We start from the raw sequence: 16,898 nt of genomic DNA, 5'->3' as shown, positions 1-16,898 counted from the left end.
ACATGAGAAGGAATATGGACACCTCTGGGAAGGAAGGGGAGGGAAGGAGAAAAGAAAGCAAAGAAGAACGGACCTCAGAACCTTGGCCTATAACCACAATGGATCCTGATGACAACCTGAATGAGCTTAGAGTGGATTCCTCCCACAGCCTCCAGACAGAGGCAGCTCAGCCCAGCTCATGCCTTGACTTTGGCCTTGTGAGAACCTGAGCAGAGAACCCAAACTTACAGAACTGGGAAATAATAAATGTATGTGGTTTTAAGCTATTAATTCTGTGGTCACTTGTTAAGAAGCAATTAAAAAAACTGCAACAGTGGCTTCGCAGCCAAGTTCGTCGGTTTGATAACAAATACTTAGCAAGCACTTACTAGGTGCCAGGTCCTATGTCAAGCACGGGGACAGCAACAGGCATGACAGATGGCCTCTGTCCTCTAGGAGGTGACATTCTGGATGGGGAGCTTCCATTTTTTTTTTTTTAATTTATTTTTGAGACAGAGAGAGACAGAGCATGAGCAGGGGAGGGGCAGAGGGAGAGGAGACACAGAATCCGAAGCAGGCTCCAGGCTCTGAGCTGTCAGCACAAAGCCCGACGTGGGGCTCGAACCCACAGACCGTGAGATCATGACCTGAGCCGAAGTTGGACGCTTAACCGACTGAGCCACCCAGGCGCCCCAAGGGGAGCTTCCATTCTAATGTTAGGAGCAGCGAGCCCAGATTTGAGGCTGCCGTGGAGTGCCATGGACCTTTTTTCTATTTAAGGTACCTTCTATCTCTGGCTGATCTCTTTTATCCTTGCAATAATAGACATTTTATTTCTGATCACGTGCGAAGGTCAGGGCATAGGAACTGGCCTGAATTGAAAGCTAACCCCTCTCGTAAATCTGAGTCTTGTAGCTGACTCTGTTCTCAGAGCAGTGTGGCTGGGGTGGCAACAACCGAGTATCTCTTGAACATATATTTTATTTCTCATTTCTCCCATGATTACGTAAATTAAGTGCGGCAGAAAGAGATTTTCAAACTGCACAGCAGTATTTAACGGGGAGGTCTAGAAACATGGTCTGAGAGAATCCTCCTCTCATTATTTTGGTCACTGGTCCTTTCTGAATAGAAAGCCAGTATATAAATATTGCTGCCCTGTTCCTCTTGAGATAATTGAAAAATGAAAATGGCTACGGCTGCAGAATAATAATCATCCCACTGCCGGGAGACCAGATGCATGGCTGGACACGTTGGTGTCTCGCCTGGAATGAAAAAGGGGTTGGCCAGGTGTGAGACACCTGAGGGCTCCTGTGCTGAGCCCTGGCACCATCCCATTCACGACAACATGCCTCTGGGCGGGACGCAGGACTGGGGCCACTGAGCAGGGAAATCAGGATTCGTACGCACAGAGTGGAGGAAGGCATCTCAGGAGGTGGGTCGGTGCCAGCACACAGCTGGGAGAAGACAACGGACCAGCCCAACGTGACCCAGGAACTACTGGGCAAGTCAGGATACCAACAGCCACGGCGTGCTGTTGTGACATTTCCTCCTGCATTATGGGCTCTTCCCAGAGGCAGGCAAGTCACTGCTGCTGCGAAGGCCATGGGTTGTTTATTTATTTATTTAGGGACCGCCGAAGCCCGGCTAGCCTTCAGAGTTATTAGATGCTTTAGAGCTCTCTGCAGCTCAGGGAGGACCCTTCAGTCAAACTCATTTCAAAAGTTAATGGGAAAAAGCTAATGGATTCTGAAGGACGGCAGTAATGTATATAAGCGTTTTCTCAGGGGGCTGGGGGGTGGGGAGTGGAATCATGAGAAAGTACCAGAAGAATAATACGTTACTTTCTGCCTCAAAGCCTGGTTTTGCAAAGGCCTCTTGCTGGAAAGACAGGTCCCTCCGGCTGCCCAGCCAGGCTGTCGAGAGATGTCAGTGGTTCTTACTTTTTCCCAGGAGGACAGGGAGGCACACAGACTGGCATGCATTGCAGGACATGCAGAAGGGGAGGTGGCTGATCCCACCAAACCCAGAAAGGGTTTGGTCCATCCGTTCTTGGTCACCAAACAATTCAGACTTGGGGCTACTCCGTCTCTCCCCGCCAGATGCCATCTCTTCAAGCACAAGGCAGACAAATGGCTGCCAAGAGGCTTTCCAGCCTGGAGGCTATAACATGGGGCTGACTGTGGAATCTGGGGTTTTATCCATTTACACAGTAGTGGGATGCTTTTCATCTGCTGTAGTTAGCTAAGGGTCCTTAAACACTGTGCATGTCACTGTTCTGGTCAGAAACCTTCAAAAGCTCAATTCCTATCAATACCTCCCGGTTTTTCCAAATGAATTTCTCACCAATAACCGCAGAGGCCCATACTATGGTGGCCATTGTTCCTCAAGCGTACCTTACGCTTCCCTATCTCCATAAGGATATCTTCTGTGTCATTCTTTAAATCAAGGTTTCTCTGAAACGAGTATTTCTCTGACCACTCTCAATGGAGGGAAGCTCTTCCTTCTCTGAACTCAGATGACACTCTTTGTCCACACGTCTCTATTCTACCTTGGAGTATCAAATAGGTTTAACAGAGAAATTTAACGCCTGAAGTTAGCCTTTTCCAGATACGCTTTGTATAACTCCAGACTTCTAGAAAACTACTATGTATGTTAAAGTAAAACAAAACAAAACAAGCCAAAAATGTTTTTGGTTATGTAATATGAGAAATGCCTGGTTAGACAGGTTTCTTTCTGAAGTATTTTTTCAAGTTGTCCTGCACAAATGTTCATTGCCAATGTCAGAAGCAGGATATGATATGTGGCATTTCCCAAGCTTACCTGGCCATCAAGGATGAAGATCCTGCTTAAGAGAGATAGGGCTTCTTGTTAATGACAGGTAAATCTACTTGTGTGTAACTGAGGGTTTTCCCCATAGTTCTATCAGAGCTTACAGTCAATGAAGCAGAGAAACACATTACTCATATAAATGCAGTTTTAAAAGATCCTGTAAGGAATTCATAAGGAATGAGAATAGCCTTTTTGCAAAAGGAATACACCTTGGCAAACGAGTCTGTTTTTAGGAGTCTGTATTTTGAGCACAGAAGTTTCCTAAAGCAAGGAGCATCTCTGCTCCCCTTTCAGATTTTGCATCTTATAGAGCACAGGTAACATAAAAGTTGCACAAGAAATGTTCATGGAATAGATAAATACCCTTTTAGAGACCATCACCAAAGAAAATCCTTCTTAGCTTCTAGAAAGATGACCAGGATATCTGATCAATCAATAAAGAACAATACTTTCCCCTATTTTCCCCTCTGTAGAAAACCAAGCCATTTTGTTCTTGTTTCTTTCCCTCGATGGTTTGTGAACCACGTGGGCTCCTCAACCCCATCTGCTGTGGTCGGGATGCTGATGGAGAAGAACGAGGAGCAGAGCCACAAGCATGCAGGATGGGGATGCTGCTGTCTTGGCCACAGAGCCACCCTTACCTGATAGCAGGTACCAAGCTCTCTCCCATTGGCTGAGAAAGACAACATGCCCATCGCCAGATCCACGAGGCAGCCGATCTCCAGGTCCACGTTGCTCCGGCTTGATCTTTGCGAAGTGGCCACAATATCCCCGCCCCAGACCATGTAGCAGTTGCTGCGTTTCACGCTGGAAACCAGAGAGAGAGGAAAAAGCACAGAATCTGGACTGGGGCAGTGTGCAATCAAGGCTCAGGAATGAAATGCCCCAGAAACCTTCCAAAGAAGCTTTCCAGTCAGCACCCAGCAATTTTTTTTTTCTTAAACACATGCATCCAGCTTCATCCTAATTTTCTCAGACATGACCACTCAATTTAAGGATGTGGCAATCTATCAGAATACTTTGGTCCAGAGAGCACGGTGTTTTGGTAACTGTCTCCCAGCTCAACGTCAATTCACCTTTCTGAAATGGATCATGGGGATGGTAGTATTCCCAACTCAGAGATGGGAGATGGGGGCACAGGGAAGGTGATCACCACAGAAAGATTTATACAGGGATTTGGTATAAGAGGCACAAACAAAAATCTGCAGTGTCAGTGAAAAAGGCTGTGACACACTTGAAAACTCAGGCCCGCATTCCTTAGGATGGCAGACCCAGGCTTGCTTGCAAACTAGGTCACAAGTGGTCTGACGCCCAACTACGTCCTTGACCTACACAACCTGGCCCTACCCTGGAGTTCTGCTCCCTGAACTCTTCACCAACTACAAGCTTGGGTGCCTTTCTTAGCTGGCTGTCTACCTACCCCTACAGTGTAGGCTCCATCATAGGCATTTATATTCAAAAGCCAATAGTAATAACCAAAGAAAGGCACTAAGGCTCCAAAGCCTGATTCCTTAATTAAGAGATTTCAAATCCTGGGTAGACTTTGGAGAAATTAGTGGCAGAGGTGATTCTCAGAGCCCGTCAACGGGGCTGTGGGCAAGAGACAGATGATTTGGTCTCCTTCTACTAAGCCCAGCCCTGATGTACATTGCCTGAGGAATCAGTTGTTTGAAGAACCATAAAGTGCTTTTTCTCAGGCTAAACCAGAGCATGACTCTCTACCTGTTGCTTTAATGCAGTCCCTTTAAACACCTAAGGTCAACCTGATTTGACCCTGGAAAGTTAAAGCTTTGATTAGAATTCTCCAAAGTTCTTTCCAGCTCTAGAAGTATATAATTTCCTCCCCCGAGACCAGAAATCCCCTTTGTCAACATACGCTCACCTCCTCTCCTACTCCCTCTCCTTTGGGGGACCAGTGGGGCCAGTTTCTCAGTGTGAATGCCCCTCAGGCAGAGCCAGTACAAACTGCCCCTTCCAACGAGTGACAGTCACGGCGAGATTTCCATACAGGTTAAACTTCAGCCATGCTATTACTGCCGTTCAGTGATTAGAGTCCCAAGTACATTGATGCCTACTGCAGAAGTCCATTGCTAACGTATTGAAGCGGTGGGAACGTGAAGTGACATGCTTCGGTCATATTTTAAAGGGGCCAAATTTGAAATTCCTCAAAACATCGGACATTGTTCCTGTATTTACTTCTTACTGTGCAGGACAAAAAACTAAGAATTACTGAGCACCAACTATCTACTGGGTCTTGCTCCAGATGCTAACGAGTCACTTTTCAAGATAAATGTTGTCACTGAGGCTCAGATAAGTGAAGTCATCTGTCTGGTGTGGTACCATCAGCAAACTCGAGTAATAAATCCAGTTGGGATGGACATGTCAGTTTTTTGTTCTTCTGGCTCAAGAGCAAAGTCTTCTGACTTCAGTCAACTGCTTTCAAGTGCTTTCCTTACCAACCCAACAAGATGTTGGATGCTGTTTGTAGCGTCTATTCTGGGTCTTGTAATGTATAAAAGACATTTGGTAATAGTAGTAATGTAATGTGTTTATTCAGTCCCTGGGTCAAGACATTGTTTTAGGCATTTTTCCTGGTATTTCCTCATTTAATCCTCCTATCACTCCATGAGACTGAAACTATTATCCTCATTTTATAGGTGAGGAAGTTGAGGCCCTGGAAGGCTAAATGGTCCAGGACGTCCTGGAACTCCGTTTAAAACCCAGGCAGTTTGCTTCCAGAGTCTGTGCTCTTAACCACCTACCCACAATGGTCCTGCACGATACAGTGATTATAAGTGACCTTTCTGGTCACCAGTGTTTGATGACCCGGTAGCATCTAAAGAACACTGCCTGCAAAATGTTCCTGACTTGGTAAGGAAAAAGGTCAGCTTGCAAAACAACCTATTATATCTCTAAACATGTCTGTTTGGCAAAGACTCTATTAAGTCTCACTTGGGTGGACGTAAGGCATGGTCTCCTGGGTCACCTCTGGGGCACTGCTGGCTGGAGGTTCTTTCTCTGGTGGCAATCAACCCTCAACCCTCCTCTCCCCCCTCAATGGACCAGGGGAAGGCCTGAGTGTACCTAAAACCTGCTTTCCCAAAAGATCTCTACGTAATTGTTCGTGAACTTGCTGTATCTCTCTTATGTTCTTTATGCTTTCAGACACTTCATATTCTTAGGATGAGGAGTTCTGAATCTGTCAGTTGCTATGTGATGTGGTGCATCTTTGTATTTCTTCTGAATTGACTTCTTTCAAGTACCCAGGGGTTTTTCTCTGTCTTGTTCTGATGTTGCCGAAATTGGGGCTTGCCCAGAACGCACAGAAGAGAAGTGTTTGAGAGGGGGCACAGACTCCCAGCTGTCCATTTGTATCTCCTACCCCTGGGTCATTTTTTTTTTTAATTTATTCATTTATTTTGAGGGAATGAGAGAAAGCAAGCAGGCGAGCATGTGCGAGTGAGGGAAGGGCAGAGAGAGAGAGAAGAGAGAGGGGAGGGAGAGAATCCCAAGCAGGCTTTGCACTGCCAGCGCAGATCCCAACACGGTGCTTCAACTCACCAACTATGAAATCGGACCCGAGCCAGAATCAAGAGTCGGACGCTTAACCGACTGAGCCATGCAGGTGCCTCCATGGGTCATGTTTGATACCGTGATGGAATTATCCTCCATTTTCACTAATACACTTCTGCCATAGTACTGCCTATTTAGTGAAGGATTTTAAGCCTGTGCTTCACTTTTCCTTTTTCATAGATACTGGGATGTTTCTTTCTTTTGGGGTGTTGGGTGGAAGGGAAAAGAAGACAGCTGCAGGGAGAGAGTGAGGAGCCTGGTGGCTGACCCTGCCCGCTTGGGAGCCCCCTTACCTTTCGTGGACCCGGCCTCTTTCATCCCCTAGAGTAACAGTCACCGTGCAGTTTTTACTCAGGTCAAACTTCTCGCTGTACAAGTGATAGTCCGGAGTCACCCATCCGACCCAGACGCAGGAGGGGTCCTGTCCAGCGAAGATGCGGATTGCATAGTAACACTGCTGGAGAGAGACCACAGAGGGGAGTGAGTGGCCCCTGGTGGGGGGCCAGACATGACAGAACAAATGCAGGAGCCCACGTGGCCCTCTTTCCTTAAAAGGCACACACCGCTCTAGAGCTGGACTGCCCTACACTCCAGACTTAGGACAGGCTGACTGGAGAATCTGCCTTCCCTATTTTTCCCTTTTGTGTGTGCTTTAGTATGGAGACAATCGAGCATTTAACCTACCACTTTCTGCCCAGAAGCTGCTGCTGCTGAAATCAGGGGCAGCCGCTCAGAATGGCCAGCACAGAACCCTCACCCTCTCCTGGGCACTGCCCTTGCCCTCAGAAGAGAATAGTTGACAACTTCTGCTACCCTTTCCACTTCCACAGGGACGTCCAAAGTATTTTTTGTGGTTATTTTGAACGTCTTAAAAAAGATGCTGCAAAAGCAGCAGCTCACATGGTGGCCCAAGGCGCCCTGTGTGGCCATCAGGCTCAATGACAGGCAGTATTGAGAATTACAGCAGTTACTGGCTGGCATCGCTATCTGTTAACACTACGCTATGACACTAGCTAAACCACGAGGTAAGTGACTGCTTCATCACGTGCCTTGTGACATTGAGCACATTTATTCTTAATGAAGTTACTTTTATTTGGAGCCTGTTGTATTTTTTTTTTTTTTTTTTTTTGATTAGGAGACAAAAGGGTCAGCCGGTCAAATGGGGGCTTGAATCTCACCGCCAGCAGCTATTAACTGTGTGCCTTGGGCAAGCCATTTGTCCTCTATGTGTTTCAGAGTGAATATGGTCCCTCTTGTGGGGATGCCGTGGGAATTAAGCGGGAAGGTGATTCAATGAACACAGCGTAGTACCCTGCACTTCCTGTGACTTCCTGATGATAGTTAACCTACAAGCTTGTGGTTGCAGGATAAGTTTATAGAAGGGATGCCATGGGAGTGCCTGGGTGGCTTAGTCGGCTAAGCATCCGACTTTGGTTCAGGTCATGATCTCGCAGTTTGTGAGTTTGAGCCCCATGTTGGGATCTGTGCTGACAGCTCAGAGCTTGGAGCCTGCTTCACGTTCTGTGTCTCCCTCTCTCTGCCTCTCCCCCACTCACATTCTGTCTTTCTCTCCCCACAAAATAAACAAACATTAAAAAAATTTTTTAGAAGAGGTGACATGCATTTCTTGCAAAGAAATGTTTTTTGTCAGGTGCTAAAGAAGGATGAGAGAAAGAAAGAAATTAGCAAGTGTTGCTTTCTGACTACTGTCTGGCTATATAGAAAAGAGACCAACATCAGTTTCCATCATCTGGACCATTCCCTGCTCATACTTCTCACTTGATTGCTTTCAACATTATTGCTGGCACTGCTCAGAGACATGGGAGAGTTGATTCACAGAAGTTTACACACAAGAGCAAACAAGAGGATTAAATTAAGGAGCCCCCCACCGCCCCCACCATATTCATTTCAATCAGAAAGGCAGTACTGGTCCCTGGTGGCAACTGGGCACAAGTACACCATGATGCCCAATTAGAGCTCCAGGTGGAGCTTCTCCTTTGTACTAAACAACTGTCTTTCTTTTCCCCATTTGAGAAATGTTGGAGTTGTGTTCTGGAAGCATCAAGATGGATATTAAAAGGCACAGTAATTGGCAATTAAGGAGGATCTCTAGACAGATCTTTGCTGTAAGGGGCATATTCCCAGGCACAACAAAGAATTGAAACATGAAAACCATAATTGAGCACATTTACTTACTGTTGTTGTATGAGAGAGTATTTCTTGCATCTGTTTCCTGGGGTGGGGGCAGGGGGAGGAGACAATCCATGTTTTAGTTATTCAGCTGTACACAGAATTCCACAATTCGGACAGGCAATTAATCTACCTTTAATGATGAAGGCAAGGTTAGAAAACTATTTTCTATACACGAGTGATCCCAACTGGTCTTGGGACTTGTGCATTTGTAATCTGCTACCACAAGCCAGGACTGTGACTTGTTACTCTTGTCTCTCAGCCCAGATGGTAAGTGAGAGCTAGGGAGCGGTTGAAGAGAATGAAATAACATAGGCAGGGATACCTCTCAATACCTTGTCCTGTTCTTTCAAGCAGCTGTACTTGTTTAAAGCTGGGTAGATACTGAAACCCTAGAGGCAACCCAGACAAGACAGCTCTAGACAGGCAGACATACATCGATGATTAGAAACAGACATTAAAGGAAAGAAATACAGCAAGGAACATATATATTCCTTATCAGGAGGGAAGAAGTCTTAGTACTCCTAAGTCACATAGCTGCTGGGCTGGACACTGGCCACAGTTATACAAAGACGGTAGTATTTGCCTTGAGAAGCTTTTAATTTCACAAAGGCAACAATTGCACCCTCTTATGCACCTTCTATTCCAAAAACATAGGATTTGTAGGCTGCAAGGAGGCTAAGGACCCAGAGGGCTCAGCAAGAGTGCAAACTTTTCCCCTAGATGTGACCCTGTTTAGCTTGACTGGTCCTCTAATTATGCACTGCACAAACACACACATGCATATGTATACACACGTGTGTACACACACATTCTTGTGACTTTACCTGACTGAAAGTGGAGAGAACCTTACCCACGAGTTCCATTTGTACCCGAGTGAGATGGGGGACACCTGAGAGGCTCAGCTGGTTAAGTGGCCAACTCTTGATCTCAGCTCAGGTTATGATTCCAAGGCTGTGAGATCGAGCCTCACATTGGGCTCCACACTGACCATGGAGCCTGCTTGGAATTCTTTCTCCCTCTCTCTTTGCTCTCTCTCCTGCCCCTGCTCTCTCTCTCACTCTCTCGCAAAAATAAATAAGTAAACATTAAAAAAAAAAAAAAAAAAGAGGGCGCCTGGGTGGCTCAGTAGGTTAAGTACCCAATTTTGGCTCAGGTCGTGATCTCATGGTTCGTGAGTTTGAGTCCCGTATAGGGCTCTGTGCTGACAGCTCAGAGCCTGGAGCCTGCTTTGGATTCTGTGTCTCCCTCTCTCTCTGCCCCTCCCCTGTTCATGCCCTGTCTCTGTCTCCTTCAAAAATAAACATTAAAAAAAAAAAAAAAAGAGAAGAAACAGAAAAATGGAATGCCAACTTTACAGCACACACGATGAGCACCTCTGAGAGTGGGAGGCCTCGCCCTCACCTTTTCTGGAATGCGTCACTGTCCAAGCAGGGGCTGTGGCTGAAGGAGGAGTGGCATTCGACGGGCATGCTCAGGCGTAGGTAGATCATGTTGGCGTTGCTATTCTGTGTGCCGAATGTCTTGTGGGTCACCTTGAGGCATGGAGGGCTGTCCATAGTGCCATCTATCCTCACAACCTGGAAACACCATGGGTCCTTACCTGACACACCTGATGGCCCGACCTTGACCTTGTCCCTCCTTCCTTCATTGATATTTCATATGTCATGGCTTTCTGTGAACTATAAAAGTCGTCACCAGTGATAACCAAACCTTATTCTCACTGTTCCTTGGATCCTGCTCCATACAAAATAACAGATCTGCCTCTGGCTAGAGAAATTAAAGATTTAAAAACACGCTCATTGGGTTTTCTGCAAGATCAAGGGTGGCGAACAGGTATAACAGAGGTGGTGGAATCTGAATGATGCAGCATGGCATCTGCTGGGGATGACCTTTCAGGTCAGGGGGTAAGTAGCTCAAGAAGAAGATGCTTCCAAAGATTTCCTTTGTCAGTGGGCAAGTGGCTATTTAAGGAAAAAGCAGAAAGCCCAAAGCTTGACAAGACACATCACAGCTCCCCTGGAGGGGTTGTCTCCCACCCTGTGCATTTCTCAGCCCTGCCCCAATCACAGCCTAAGGGTTGAAATGCCTGTAAATACTGGGGAAATTCCGAGGGTGCCTGGATGGCTGAGTCGGTTAAGCGTCTGACTTCAGCCTAGGTCATGATCTTGCAATTTCTGAGTTTGAGCCCCACGTCGGGCTCTGTGCTGACAGCTTGGAGCCTGGAGCCTGCTTCAGATTCTGTGTCTCCCCCTCTCTCTGCTCTTTCCCTGCTCATGCTCTGTCTCTCAAAAATAAATAAATGTTAAAAACATTTTTTTAAGTGACAATAATAATTTAAAAAATACTGGGGAAATTCCCAGCGCTGGGGCACAGCATCTCAAGGGGTGGGGTTGGAGGAGGAATGATCAAAACTGGGTTTTTTTGAAATGTGTGATAGGGGAGGGTGCAGAGGAAATAAACTAAGAAATAATAAAAATAACAACAACAATAACAATAATAATAATAATATTTTTCTTATGGTCTAAGCATTCTAGAGAATAGTTCCTATCCTGGGGTGAGTGTGGTTACATATTTTCGTGTGGTTTGTAGATGGTTCTAATAGGGTCTCTAGACTCCATCCGTTTGTCAAACAGGTTCATTAGTTCCAAAAGTTTATGAGCCAGCTTTCTAAGGTGCTGATCATCAGGTAAGAATCAGAGAAATCAAAGTCTCTGCTATTTAAGACTATGGGGACAAGTAGAGGACTAAGTGTTGGTGCCTGTTGGGTTTGCATTGGAAGGTCAGTTAGGAGAACTTACCGCCAGGTGGAAGCAAGCCACTGCATCTTGCCTCAATGGAACTGATCTATCTGACTTTGCATCAGCCCCCTCACCCATCTCCTCACCCCCCATGAAAAAAACACTGTGGGCACAGGCAAACAGAGCCACGTAGACGTTCAACCAGCACCTTCATCAGGCTCCTTACAATTTCTGGCTCTTCCCTACTCCCTCCTACAAGATGGGGGCATCGTAATCAACTACTACATGTCGGTCTGAAATGCTAGAAGCAGTTCTGCAGAAACTATCCGGGTCTAAAAGACATTACATTAGGAGCAAGAATTCTGTCTAGGACATATCATCTCGAGTATCAGTAACAAACGCTCCCAGGAAAACAACAATTAAGGTCTTTGGATACTGTATGGGTATTGCCACAGCAATGCGGGAACATCTGGAGGATACACAGTAGCCCAAAGGCTTGGGGATTGATCTGCAAGGATGGATGTGCGAGGTGGGCGCCATTTGTAAGGTGCCACTGAGCTGCCCCGGTGAAGGTGGCCACGATTACAGCCCGAGCGCCAGCCGAGGAGGTGGCTGGGAGGCCGCCAGGGCATGGACTTAGGTAAGCAGCTGCCTGTTGACACAAGCATTAGCAGGAGCTTAGGGCCTTGGCCCACCTGCCCTGCCGGGGCCAGCCACAATGTGTAACATTACCTCTATGTGCGGATGATCCTTTGGCACGTTGACAAATGTCGGGAGGCGCTTGCTGAACCACATCGCCACGTCTCGGTTCATGTTGACAGCAAAAGGCTCAAAGCCCTCTTGGAGGCCGCACATGGTATAAAACTTGAAGGTACTGGCATCCATCCCAAGATTCATGCGGCCGATCTGAGACAGTCCCAGAGAGCAGATGGGCACGAAGCCTGCAGAATGGTGGGGGAGAGCCTGCTTCAGCCCACAGGACCAGCCCGGAAGCTGTGAGGGAGTCAGACCGTGGCTTCTTCAACAGCTCTGAGTCCCAGTAGGAAACAAGGGACACCCTCCTTGGTCTTTCTTCCTGGAACACAGACTCCCAACAACAGTCTGTGGCTGCTGCTGGTGTATGGGGAAGATACCTGAATTTGGTTCAAAATTATTTGGGTGGGGGGAACCATCATTCAGCCTAAATTATTCTTTTTTTTTAAATATTTATTATTTGAGAGAAAGAGAGACAGAGTCAGAGAGCAAGCAGAGGAGGGGCAGAAAGAGAGGGAAACAGAATTGGAAGCAGGCTCCAGGATCTGAGCTTCTAGCAAAGAGCCAGACACAGGGCTGGAACCCACAGACCGCGAAATCATGACCTGAGCTGAAGTCGGCCGCTTAACCGACTGAGCCACACAGCCCCCCCGGCCTAGATTATTCTTAAGGTGTTAATAAATATCAGCTGGAAAAGTAAAACCAGTAAGAGGATAAGTAAAATTCTTTACCTATGCTTTAGTTAAAAGTGAGATTAGGCCATGGGAAATTTTAAACACTGCCCCAAATGAAACAACACCAGAAGCCTCAAGATGGACTTAGTACCCAGGGGTGCCTGGGTGGCTCTGTTGGTCGAGCATCCGACTTGGGCTCAGGTCATAAGCTCGCAGTTCATGGGTTTGAGCCCTGCATTGGGCTCTGCTCAGAGCCTGGAGCCTGCTTCAGATGCTGTGTCTCCCTCTCTCTCTGCCCCTCCCTGCTCATACGCTGTCTCTCTTTCTCTCAGAAAAACATTAAAAAAAAAATTTTTTTTTTTAAAGGACTTGGTGCAAAGAGCCTAACGTCTCAGTGCCTTCCAGTGAAATGAGGAGTCTAACAGTTCTTCCCGTTTTGAGTCTGAGAAGTTTTACATGCTAACAAGGACTCTGTTGGTTTACAAAATACTATTTACAAACTGCCATACCCCCAGCCTGCTGTTGTGGCCCCCACCCGAGCAGGAGGTGACACTTCCAGCAGGAGCCATGGGAAGTTCCTTCCTCCCCTCCTATGGCTACGGTCTCTTTCCAAGCTCACTCCTGCATCCCATCATGTTAAAAAACTGCCATGCAGAATATTCCAAAGCAGAGGTTCAAACTGTTTGCTGTTCTTGTTTGTGGGCTATTTATAAATCATAATTGTGGACCAACAAATCAGCAGGGCTGGGAAAGCACTAATTATCCCTAGAGCACTCGGCAAGGGAGGAAGGGCTCTGAGGCCGGTGGCTAACACAGGGACTGGAGCCCCCACAAAGAAAACTGATGTCACTCCTAAGACAGGAGTGTTTATTTCAGGGGAAATTTAAAGGCCAACTTTGGGAGAATTTACATTCCACAATAAGAGGTTTTGTCCATAGACATCAAGGACAAAATTCACTCCTAGAGTCCATGCTTATGTATCATTACCTAAGTCACAAAGTGTCTATGTAGACGAGCCACATACGTGAAAAGTGAATCCTGCACAAGCTAAGAAACTACGAACTCATTTAGGACACTATTTGATACCATTTAATAACATTTCAAATAAAAGAGCTTTAACACAATGCTAGCAGAATAAGGGTGATGTTTATACAGAGAGCCTCTGCTCCAACACACGAAGGACTGAGAATACACCAGTGGCCTGGCCCCTAGGAAGGTAGATGGGCAGGTCAGATAAGCACCCACTCATGCAACCTCCAGAACAGGTTCTATGCTTCTGGCATTTTTGCGACAGGAAACCATCTCCTTTCTGCAGACGGGGACGTTTATAATTAAGGAACCCTCGGAAATCTGATTCCAGTGTGGAATGAGCATTGCTTATTAGCAACATTTCTTGGGACCCCACTGAGACAGAGGGCTCTGGTTTGCACTATGAGAAGATGTAAAGGAAGGAAACTATCCTGATCCCAAGGTGCGTATACAAACAGGACAAAACTGGACTAGAGAGCAGTGAATGTTCTGCTGTAAAACACCGCTGCTCCCATGACCGCACTTTGGTTTCTGCTAAAGCGGGTAACGTAACCCAGAAAGCCATCACTATAGCGGTCTTGGAGCCATGATCATGAAGCAGCACAGCCCTGAGGTAAGCAGAGAAAGGGCATCTCAAGAAAACCTGTCTTCTCTATTGACTTGAGTGGTGGAACATACGAGCAGTAGTCACACAAGCCTAAGTGGGAAGAAGCGGGGCTGAGTACTTCGGAATAACTCAAGCCACAGGAGTAACTTCCTAGTCACAGACCCACTGGCAACGGGAGATACATGCAGAAGGAAAACAGGTAATGTTTGCATGAGGCCTTTTTTTCTGTGGGGCTTGGGCTTCTCCCCATTCCTAAGCTACCAGCAAAGCAGACAGCACTTTACTGAGGACAGAACTGGAGACTTGAGGAGCTAATGGACATGACCAAGGTCATGAGAAGGGCAAGTGACAAAACGGGACAAGATCCCACACACTCTGACTCATAGGTCAGCTGCCAGTCAGTGTGCAAGAGAAGGGGGGGAATGTTCCAAGGGATGAGTGCCCCAGCTTTAAATAGCAGCCATATCCCAGGGCAGAGTCCCATCCCTCCAGGGCAACAGCCCTCTACACAGGGGACAGCTGAACAGAGCATGAGAGAAGGCATGGCCACAGTGGTCATGGATGTGACAGCAGTGGGGGGAAAGACTGTTGGGCACCTTCATGGGACCAAGTGGCCATAGCCATGACAGCTCTGCAAAACAGCAGAAAAGAAGCTAAGTCCAAGGTTTGGGTCAGAAAACAGAAAACCGAGAAAGGACCAAGAGCAAAGATAAATCCTCATAAGGTGCCAGCACTTTCTCCGGGGGAAGAATACTTGATATATTCAGCTGATAACTGAACCCAGCGAATCAGTTCCCTCCACCTGGCTGAGAGGCTCTAGTTGATGATCTTTCCATTCCTGAAAAGTCCTTTTCATGAGGCATTAAAATGTCATGTAACTTTCTAATTCTGCCTGGTAGATAAGGGGGGGACGATGATAAACCACAACAGCTAATGTTTATCAAATACTTTCTAGGTGTTGGGCACTGGGCTTAGCGCTCTGCTGATTCGGCTCACTGTTATGCCCGTTTTGCAGAACAGGAAACCGAGGCTTAGCAAACTGGGTAACTTGCTCGAGGTCTGTCACCTGGTAAGCATGCAGAGCCAGCATGTGAAAAAAGCTGCCAGAGAAGCGGTCCAGAGCAAGTAACTGGGACTGAGGCCAGGATGCCTGGCTTTCTAATTCTTATCTATAGTAACTTGCTTTGTGACTTTTTCTTTACTTTTCCTAAGTGTTAAGTAGTTGAGCAGTTTGCCTCTAGATAAAGCAACTGCAGACCTACAACCACCAACCACTGTAGGCTCCTTACACGAAAAGGGCTACCTCTGAAGAGGCCACATGGCTTCCTGGAGTAAATCTGGATAACAAGTTCCATTTGGTAAGGCCACATGGCGTTCGAGTGAGCAATGACTCTCACAAACAAGGGTTTGTACTTTGCACACAACTCGGTTAACCCCTAGCTTCAAATGAGACTGGAGAAGTAAGTGGACAGAAAAATAAAGGGGAAAAGAAATGCCCCTCCACATATGCAGCATCATAGATGCAATGTGGTAATGTTTTTGAAAAGGTCGGAGGAGAAGACTTGCACATGGCCTTATCTTGAACCAGGATATGCATGGAGTTCTTGTTCCAGGAGAGGAATGCCAGAACACAGACATTTACATCCTGCCGAGGACTCCAGGTTCCAGTAAGTTTTGTATCACGAGGCCTCCTGACTAGTTCTGTGATTAAAAAGAGGGAGAGCCAGGGGGGGCATGTTTCAATTATTCAGGACCTTGGAAAGAAACTGGTTCCCTAGAAAATCTAAACCATGGCCCCGGTGTCAATCCATTTTAAAGCCGTGGAAAGACACGAGAGCAGCTCACTAACAGTAAAGGAAAAACGAGATCGTGGAAAGAGCTGGTTAGATGAGTGCCCAGGCCCCTCCTGGGTGTTTCTGAGAGTCTCACCACAGCAGCCTGTGTTTTACCCATTCGTTTTCATTTCTTGCTAAGCCTCCTGAAGATGGAGTCCAAGGACAGCTCGGAGGTAGTCACGAGACTTGCAGCAAATGCTGCACGTTCCCTGCTCCAACCACTTTCAGAACCATAGCACCCATCTGGAGAGAGAATGGCAGGGGCCCCTTGGCACCAATGTGGCTTGCATGTGGATGGCAGTGATGCCTCCCGCAGGTAGGTTTCATCAGCCACCTACGGAAAGAGCTGCCAGCAGAGCTGGGGGATCTGTTCAATCCTGATGGGCCAATGGCAGGAACAGATCGGGAGGCTGTCCCTGCAGACACCGAAGCTCTAATGGAGCAGTTTGTCCCTCAGGGGAGTGCCTGGCAGAGAGGCAGCACAGGGGACCGGCAGTAAAGCCTCATTCAGACGCCACATTCTGAGGTCTAACAGGACGTTCAGAATTGTATTTTCTTCTCCTCTAAATGGAATAAAAGAGAAGACTGATCGCAAAGGTTTCACCAGGGAAGCTTCTGAGCTTTCAGATGCTATTAGGTGACAATGCTGAAAGCTGTAATGGTCCAAGGCAGGGATCAGAGTAGGGAA

The 16,898-nt window shown here is 46.9% G+C and overlaps 1 protein-coding gene across 1 annotated transcript in view; it reads right to left on the bottom strand.

The window, feature by feature from the left end:
* Nucleotides 1-16,898, bottom strand: part of RYR3 (ryanodine receptor 3) — a 365,900-nt gene that overhangs the window by 183,294 nt on the left and 165,708 nt on the right. Inside the window, exons 28-32 of the mRNA XM_047075357.1 lie at nucleotides 12,045-12,253; nucleotides 9,976-10,151; nucleotides 8,578-8,614; nucleotides 6,675-6,838; nucleotides 3,450-3,615 (exon numbers count right to left, since the gene is read on the bottom strand). Coding sequence (XP_046931313.1) covers nucleotides 3,450-3,615; nucleotides 6,675-6,838; nucleotides 8,578-8,614; nucleotides 9,976-10,151; nucleotides 12,045-12,253 — 752 coding nt within the window. The remainder of the gene's footprint in view (nucleotides 1-3,449; nucleotides 3,616-6,674; nucleotides 6,839-8,577; nucleotides 8,615-9,975; nucleotides 10,152-12,044; nucleotides 12,254-16,898) is intronic.

The sequence above is a fragment of the Lynx rufus genome, unplaced genomic scaffold (assembly GCF_022079265.1).
Source record: "Lynx rufus isolate CCGP_SWC_20201006 ecotype Redwood Valley unplaced genomic scaffold, mLynRuf1.p SCAF_13, whole genome shotgun sequence".
Taxonomy (NCBI): Eukaryota; Metazoa; Chordata; class Mammalia; order Carnivora; family Felidae; genus Lynx; species Lynx rufus.
This window is presented reverse-complemented; position numbering and strand designations above follow the sequence as displayed.